At 38.2% G+C, this 9,317-nt stretch overlaps 1 protein-coding gene across 3 annotated transcripts in view; it reads left to right on the top strand.

Moving 5' to 3' along the window:
* The first annotated feature begins 2,574 nt into the window (after positions 1-2,574).
* Positions 2,575-9,317, top strand: part of LOC121868396 (dual specificity tyrosine-phosphorylation-regulated kinase 1A-like) — a 46,907-nt gene continuing 40,164 nt past the window's right edge. For 2 of the 3 annotated variants that reach the window (XM_042368994.1, XM_042368993.1), the window contains exon 1: positions 2,575-4,069. In XM_042368994.1, the coding sequence (XP_042224928.1) occupies positions 3,874-4,069 (196 nt within the window). In that variant the 5' untranslated portion in view covers positions 2,575-3,873. Of the gene's footprint in view, positions 4,070-6,601; positions 6,726-9,317 lie in introns of all 3 variants that reach the window. The other variant, XM_042368995.1, reaches the window with a different exon arrangement.

Below are 9,317 nucleotides of genomic sequence, written 5' to 3'. Positions count from 1 at the left end.
CAAAAATACCGGAAGTTGTTATCAAGAAATGGAACGAACTCTCTTGGGTTCTAGACTGAGGGCGGTGGCGCCTTTAAGTCTGGCTGGACTGGTGTCTTGATGGATAGTGGTGAACGGCCGCTCATTAACACTCTCTACCCTTTACTTAATTAATTATCAGCCAAGTCATTATTTTTGTAATCTCTCCCACCCAGGCCTACACACACACACACACGCTCACACATGCTCGTCTTCGCATACATACACTTGTGCACTTATTTTCATATACTTACATGCATAAGGTGATGTGTTTATTGTATATTCCTGTGCATATGGTCACTAAGGTTACTCATAATATGCTTACATGTTCACAATTGTATGTCTGTACTGTACATGCCTACATACACACGATACGAGGTATGAATACGAATGTGCGCACAGATATATTACATATTATATATACATGTATACACACACACACACACACACACACACACACACACACACACACACATATACACTCACACACATTAAACTATATACAATTAGTTATTATTTGTGAAACCCCTTTAAATTGAACCCCTCGACCTGCAAAAAAGCCTTCTGCGCGGATTCGAACGAAACTGCCGAACGCTCAATATTTTCCACTTGAATTTGAACGATACTTTCTGGTTTGACAATCAATTCTGTAGGCACCGATTCAAAAAGATACTCTGTCCTAACACCCAATGTGTTCTGCGTGAAATCGTACAATAATCTTTTGTCCTAATGCAGTACTTTCTGAACTGTTTCAAACAATGATGTCTTCCTTATCAGTGCAACACTGTATTTTCTGCATGAATAACACTAAGAGCTTTGTTTGCTCTAACACACAATACTTTCCGCGTGATTTCGAATCATAATTTCCGCACAACTTTAATCAACACTGCCCAACACCAATTGATACCTTCCTAGCGAATTCGAATTCAATGGTTTTTTGCTCTGCTCACTGGATTCTCACATGCTTGTGCGACATATTTTCTCTAACATATAAATACTCACCTAACTGGCTTATTTTAGCAACAATACCGACCTAATTGTAGTAATGAATTTGGTCTTGAAAGAGACACTGTGCACATGTGTATGTATACGTTTGAGTGCGTGAATGTGGTGAATGTGTTTGTTACGTGTGCTTGTACATCTTCAATGTGTATAACTTAATATTTATCAGTACCGTTTTTCATATAACAGTTTGGTTAATCACTGTAGTGCTCAGAAATCAAAATGAATTCAAACCCTAAGATTTTCTTCAATAAAACTCAAAAGTGAGACGCTTCTATTTGTCTAAAACATACTGTAAATTTAGGATAGTCAATATGTTTAAATTTTGTTCCAAAAAATGAATAAAATCACAAGAACTGCACGCTTTCCCTTGAGAATCAACCACGTCGTAACCTCAACTTCCAAGTCACTTTCTCGTCCCATTCATTGCAGAAAAAGGTTAATCTTTACGGCAAGTGTCCGGTAAATGACTGCTCGAAATAAATCACAGCGTGGCTGGGGACAGTGACCGGGCAGTTAGGGCACAGGTAGGGGCACTTCCGCTCACTGCTCCAAGTATCGGAAATACTTCGGAACTTTAGTCAGCGAACACCTCATCCATTTTGGTTGCTACATCTCCATCAAATGCTGAAAACTTTAACTTTGCTCTTTCAGTTAAGGCTTGGGCTAATTCTTGATATCAATGACCTCATTTTAAGATACTTCTTAAGAATAGTGGTGTATTCCCTACCGCGATTAAAATAAACCCAGTCGGCGTTCCGAGAACATGACCCTCGCGCGCATTAGCTCCCGATACCATTGCCGGATGCTACGCGGCACCTGATTGGTGTGAGCCTCTCGTAGAGTCGTCTAGGTTGCCGCGCAGACCAATCAGCACGTTTGTTATATGTATTCACCCGGGGGACTCACCGCCCTGTTGCTAAGGGAACCACACTCTGCCAACAACGACACTGTACTGCACTATGAGCAGTCATGAGCACGCTTAAATAAGCTCTCCATATATTACATTATAACAGTCTCTTGGAAAGCTTAAATCAATAACCTATGCAAACACAGAGCTAAGAGTCAATAGTTGATCTGGATGAATTTCTAGGGAGAAAAACTTTCACGAATTGCGATTGCAGGACTCTTCTTGCTGTCATGGCTATCTCATATTATAGATATATATATTATAAAATATAAAATACTAAAATAGCAGTGAAAAGGCAAGTGAGAGTGAGATGAGTGTTGCAGGATCGAGGAGCCGATGTCTGCTGGGGAGAGAGAGAGAGAACGGGAGGCTGGACCACTCATATATTTACGTAAACTCACTTACCATCAACACTTTTCTTTATGTTCTGTACCAATTAATAGCATTACATACCACACAAATGACTAAATTAGGAAATTTTACTTTGCTATAATAATAATAAAGAATATTATTAATTGAATAAATATAAATAAATTGATAAAAATATGCCATTGACAGAAAGAAGACACAAAAATGGTGGCGTTAGTTTTGGGAAGTGAGCGAAGCGTTGCATAAAGTTTGGGTAGATGGTGGTCGAGGTGCACTCAACAAGCCAGTGAAGACCGCTGCCATATTTGAAGAGTGCGCTGTTACTCTCCTCAGATCGATTTTGTGTATTATTGTGATAATTGTATACTTGGATGGGTATACATGTGTGAGATGTAAGCAGGGAGACCTCGACGCCAGGATATACACACAGGATTTACCTAAGAAGCCCGGAGAATACCATAGGAAGCGGTTAACGTGAGGATTCAAATAAGAGATGGTGGACTGACTACCGATAGTTCATGTTTTGACGAGAAAAGGCTCTTATGAGGTGTTTATACCCTCATATCAGTGTGAGGTGGAATGATACAGTACATAGAGTTTGTCTGGGAATAAGTGAAGTGAACAAGTAAGTGGATAGAGGAATTAGCGGTGTGATATTTGTGTTTTGGGCGAGTGTTTTGACCCTTACGGGCGCGTCCATTCTAGCGCGCGGGGGAGGAACCCAGCCAGAGTCGTGCAAAACGTAAACAAACTGCGTCTTACCATCCAAATTTTACCCATAGTACTGGAAATGAATACTATCTTCAATGACTCCCAACAAGAAATCGTCATTTAAAGGACCACTCGACACCATATCGTCCAAACCAGATTGATTACCTTAGAAAAACAAGTGTTGAAAGACGGTGTGGAAGTTGCTTTGTTGACACGGCCTCTGGTGTTGGTAGCCACTTTCCACGAGCCCCGTTAAACATGGCGTTCACTGGGATGTGAAGCCAGGCCCGGGATCTGACACAACTGGATGGAATGGTTTTATTGACCTACTGCCCGCACATTACTGAACCAATATGCCGGAGAATGAGACAGCAGACATTGCACTACCATTGATTTTAGTTGCAAGGGGGCCAAGGAAGAAGAGGAGTGTAGTTTTATTATATACATGGATTGTATGATTAGAAGTGAAGCTTATCACTTTTTAGCCCACTGAAGATACATATCATTGGAGTTTACTGAAGCTCTAGACATAATCATAAGGAGACTAGTATCTTAAGGCATTGTTGTGTTGGATTTTGGAATTTTAAAAAGATAATAGGCTAATTATATAAAACTGAGTGTAACTAAGTTCTGTGATGAAGTGTTGCTGTGATTTCTTATGGGTGAAGTGAAGTGTGGAAAGTTTTCCAAAGAAGCATAGACGAGTGCGGGATAACAGTGCACAGTACTTGACGAGATCCAGGTAATCCCTGGACCACTGTGCACAATTTAGCAGTGGTAGCCTGGCAGGCGCCGGGATAGCCAGCCTTGGGGAGCGCGAGTGCAGTGGTGGGGCCGGGCCGGGCCATGCAGGCGGGGGTGCCATGGTGCTGGTGAGTGGGGGAGGGGGGGACGGCTCGGGTGCCGCAGCAGCCGGTGGGCGAGTGGGTGGGGCGGCCGCTGCAGCCCAAGCCATGGACAAGGCTTGGGGGGTGACCGTGGCCCCCCCGAATCAGCACAAGCGCCATGACCCCTGGCACAAACATGAGCTGGCGGACAAGGAAAGAGCCAAGCAGATGCGTAAGTATTTATGGTTTATTTCATTTTATGAACAGCCTTCTCATTTTTCTTTGGCTGATGGCTAAAGTTGTGATCTAAAGGTCGATAAATGTGCCTGTACACTCACATTTATTGATCTTTAGATCAATTTGTCAAACTCCCGCAGCCACGCGCGTTTAATGTGTGTGTCCGCCACACCGAGATGAGGTGGGGTGAACGGGTTCCTCGTGAAACACCAGTAACTCTGGCGCCCTGCTCACTCTGCTCACTTTTATACCTGTGTGTGTAGTGCAGATGGTTCACGCCCCACCCGGGGTACAGGCTAAAGTTCTGTTTGCTTTTCCAGTTCAGCTTTTTCTTTTCAGTTCTTAAAGAAAGTTCAAAGTTCTTTACTCCTGAAAGTATTTTGTACTGCAAATTTTCAACAGGTATATAATATTACATTATTACTCCAGTACAGTACAGGATATACCTGTAGAGGACCCCAGACTCCTGTGCCTGTTGTTGACCCTTTCTCTCCTCATACAGTACCTCAGAACTAATGAGAAGGCTGATAAGTGTACCTGTCAATAATTTAAGGAAGCATTATTGTCTTGTAATTGTATTTTTCATATGAATGATACATAATGTAGTGATTGATTTTTTTACTATTTATTAATTTATCTGACAGTACAACATTACCCAAATGGTAAATATTATTGTGGTATTTTATTTAGAAAACTGGTAAATGTCTAGAATGACTGCAGAATTAATAATACATGCACAGTATTGTGTTTTGGGGGTTTCATTAAAATGTTTAGTCCCAATCCCTGATCTGTTCCTGGTAAAGATGGCATAATTCTGTATTATTTGTTTTTTTACCACAGTATGCCTAATGCACATGGAGGCCAATGCCTACTTGCCATTTTTACAAGTAAATTAAATTCCTTTTTATTTATTTCTCTTCTCCATCAGATTTGCATTTCTACATAGGTACAGTTATGTTTTTACTAATTATCTTAAATAAAGCAGACCATTATTTATTCCACGGTCATTTAGTGATTTACCACAACTACCTAGTATGTACAATTGCCAACAAATGTCCCATCTCCTCTTCTGCTGATCCACGAACCCCAAAATTCAGACTTGTTAACCTGAAGCAGTAGACACTGATGCATTATTCTGTCCACGGCTGCTTCGGATTCACGAGTCTGAATCTCAGGGTTCGTGGATCAGCAGAAGAAGCAACAGGAAAGTACAGTATATATCAGCCATGTGATTGCATTTTTAAAGCAGCTATTTAAATTGCCTTTTTGTATCTATGTATACTGTAAAATGCTATCAACATGAATGCCTGATACTAAAAAAAGGAAAAAATGTTTGACTGCATGGCAAGTGTAAAATCTTGTCTTATACTGCACGTTCTTTACTCCTGAGAAACACTTACGGTAAGATTCGTTCAGTGAAGTCTTGCAACAATTTTGTATAGCTCCTAAAAGTATGGCCAATATCCTATGCTATTTCCAGTGTTTTAAGATTACAGTTTCAAAAATTTTCAAAGTATGATTTTACTGTTGGTAAAAGCAACTACCAGACATAATTTATAGTTTAAGGAGAAATTTTTCTCAGAACATTGACATCAGAATCTTACAATGTATAGATTTTTTTTACCTGTTTTTATTAGATTAATACTTCTGGCCAGCAATATTGAAGCAAAACAAAATATGAATATATACCTGTATTGTATGTTCCGTTTGTATTGTTGAAGTGGTCCCATTTTCTTGGTTGCATCAGTGGTAAACCATTTATAACATGGAATGAGAGGTTAACCAATAACACTAACCAGTCAATGCTAACTTAACCAAATTAAAAATAACCGAGATAATATTGAATTGATTCTTGTCATGTGCTGTTAGTATTGGTTCACTGTGCAGGAGCTTGGAGAAAATGGAGCCATCGTGTGAGTAAATAGTATTTGATCAATACAGAATCTTAATTACCGTAGTTAGCTATATACTTAATATAGTAATTTCTTATTGCAGAAACAGGATTGTAGACAAAATTAGCATGACTTTATGCAGGGTAGTCACATTAGACATGCATATAAATATCAGTGTTGGGTGAGTTGTCAATAGTTAATGGTTTTGGAGTCTACTGTCATATCTTAAAACATTAATGGTAGATGAGAGTAACTAACCTAATTCTCTTTTTGGAAAAATTTTTGATAATGTGATCTTAGTTACAATATCTTTCACAGTTTAATGTTATAGTCACACAGCTGCCATTTGTAAGCATGTCCTTAGTTATACTTTTCATATAGTACTGTATGGTAGCTACTGTATATAGAAACTGGAGTCAGATCCTATGTTTAATATATATATAAAAGTATTAAGTAGTTTTGTGAGAAAAATTAATCCTGTGTTGAGGTGGCATGAGAATGGAAGTTGATTTATTTACCCATGTATAAAACATATTACTAGTGTACACAATTGGAGCACAGCAACAAAATAATTGGGCATTGTACAACTGTCTTGGTATATTGCAATAATTGTCCTAATTTCTTTGGCATTACAGTATTGTGAACATTTCCTCTGCAGACAACATGAATACACCCAACCAAGTCCAAGCTAACTGTCTCTACCTAAATACAGTTGCAATTAAACCTAAATTTTGCTCAAATGATAAGCCAATATTACAGGTACTGTATGACCATTCCATCAAAGAAAACAGGATTCTTTTGTGATGATAACCTTACAGTTGAATTTTTATCTTTGTATTGCAGAAGCTATAGAACTAGTATCAGCTACATAGTCTGAGGCTGACATACCCGGTATCTGGTTCCTGTTAGAACTGTTTGAAGAAATCTTATTTTTTACCTCAAGAATAAAGCAAAGGAGAAAGAATAGCACTTTTCCTATTTAGATTTTTGTTTGTAATTTTTCTTATCGTAAAGAAAGACACCGCTACTGGTGCCCTGAACGAGGCCGCCATCTTTGTTTACGTGAGCATCAGGAGTCATCATCGTCATCAAAACATCACAAGATGCTCCGTTTTATACGCATTAATAAGAATCAACAGCAGTACGGTAACTTACAAAAAATTGTATAGATGATAAATTATTCTTTCTTTTGTTAATAACAATAATGATAATACAGTATTCTAAAAAGGGATGATATGTTAATAATAATAGGTAGAATTTGCAATTTAACTAATATGTAATATTATACATACCATACTAATAGTTTGGCAATACACGAACCAACAAAACAACCCAGCTACCGAACCTAAGATGAAAGTTGAGTGTTATTAAGTTCGTGTGGGCAAATGATAGACAATTTGTACGGGGAAAAGTTTAGCAGGTCGGTGCACCTTCCGTTTGTCATTTGTCTTGTACAAAGTGGTGTCCTTGGTCGTGAAGTGGGCAGGTGACATCAGGGTTTTTATGAGAAACACTAAGAACAAAACCTGAATTTGTAAAGATCTTTTCCTCCACCTGAGTTGCTTTAGTCTTGAGGTAAGAATTAAGTTTTCTTGTAAAAAGATTTTTCATTGGGTGGCTGGGTATCCCAAACTACGTCCTGTTACATTATATTACTAGTGTGACTGTTTGCGACAAATACGGTACAGTACTTAATAAACTTAGCAAGTACAGTACAATAGAATCTTTCTCCTAAAAAATTACAAGTACAGTACTGTACTACTGTACTGTATTGAATAACCAGATTATTGTTAATGGACTTGGATTATGAGTTGGCATGATGTACTGTATGTAAGTAATTTCCTTGCTAAAATAATGTTCTACAGCCACACATCAGTACCGGTAGGTGCAGTATGTCTTAAATAGTCCTGGATTCATGGCACCACAGCTTAACAAAGATAACATTTTGGAAAGCAGTAAGTTTCACTTCCAAGTTTTCAAGAGAAGCAAAAAAAGGAAAAAAATTCCAATACAGGTATGTGGCAATACGTTGGCCCTAATTTGCAAGATCATTACTTTGATAACACTGAGATATCTCTTCACTACTGTATTGCACAATTTGAAATACCTATAGGAGTCTGTTTTATTTTTAAGCATCATGGGTCCAACCTCTGGACTCCTGAGACATGAGACCAACTGACAGCGCTCTGACAACCTGAAGAGAGGTTATATGAGGATCAACCTGGTAGCAAAGTTATATGAGGATCAACCTGGTAGCAAAGTTATATGAGGATCAACCTGGTAACATTTGCTAGCACTTACAGCTTTGTCAGATTAGTCACCAAAAACTCTGCTTGTCACTTGTAAAGGTGTATGTTCAATGTAGTTATATTTGCCAAATCATTTTGTTTCTTTCAAAGATTTTGGTTTTACCATTCATAATTAATACGCATACTTGATGCAGTCACGAGCCGCATCAATTTGTAAATCAAGGTTTCTCTTAGCTTTTGTTTGTTTATTATATATATTTCTAATGTTACTATTTCTGTTATAATTAGCATTATTAGTTCGAGTTTGTGTACATATGTTCACTTTTTAGTAAAATTCTTTGAAATGAATTTTTAACAAGCAGAGCTCGTGATTACCAGTTTGATGGATCTACGAGTATACTGTATACAGGTATACTCGTGTGTCGGGAAATATTAAGTTCACCATTTTTATGATTGGCTTCTGTGATGCTCGCCTTCAAAACTGGGCATGGTCAGTTGCTCTCATATCCTGAGCTGTTAAGATGATTAAAAGAATACAGACACCTTGAGTACAGTACAGTAGTAGTACAGTATACAATATTGGAGTATAGACGCCGTCTATACTCCAATATTGTATACGATCAAAGTACAGTAAACCATTGCTCTCTGTTGGGAGAATTGTTTACTTTTCACATGGAATTGGAAGTGAGACTTAGAGTTGTAGTTGCTGACTAGAGGATTAAACATAATATGGTGCATGTATGATGTTCTTGAGCAGTTTATAGTGGCAGGAAAGTTATATTGCAGCAACCCAAAATATATGACCCGATAACAAAAGTTTGATCATTAATACATACCGTAGCTACTATTTTTCATGGAAAAGAAAATGTTGCTTACAGGGTAAGTTTATTAAGACTTGCTGTAAATTGAGTGTTACTTTATGCAAGTTTCATAACCAACAAGGTTTTGCAGCCATTGCCAGCTACACAAACCTTCAGTCGACATAGCTGGTACCAATTCTATAGCCACTGTGAGTATACTCATATGTTTATCATCATCCTAAATTTCACAGTTGATATGGGATTGGAATAGTACTGTATTCCCCTAAAAGCAGAAACTGTTG

The sequence above is a fragment of the Homarus americanus genome, unplaced genomic scaffold (assembly GCF_018991925.1).
Source record: "Homarus americanus isolate GMGI-L3 unplaced genomic scaffold, GMGI_Hamer_2.0 scaffold19318, whole genome shotgun sequence".
NCBI classification, from domain to species: Eukaryota; Metazoa; Arthropoda; class Malacostraca; order Decapoda; family Nephropidae; genus Homarus; species Homarus americanus.
Note: the sequence above shows the minus strand (reverse complement) of the source record. Positions and strands in the feature narration are given on the sequence as shown.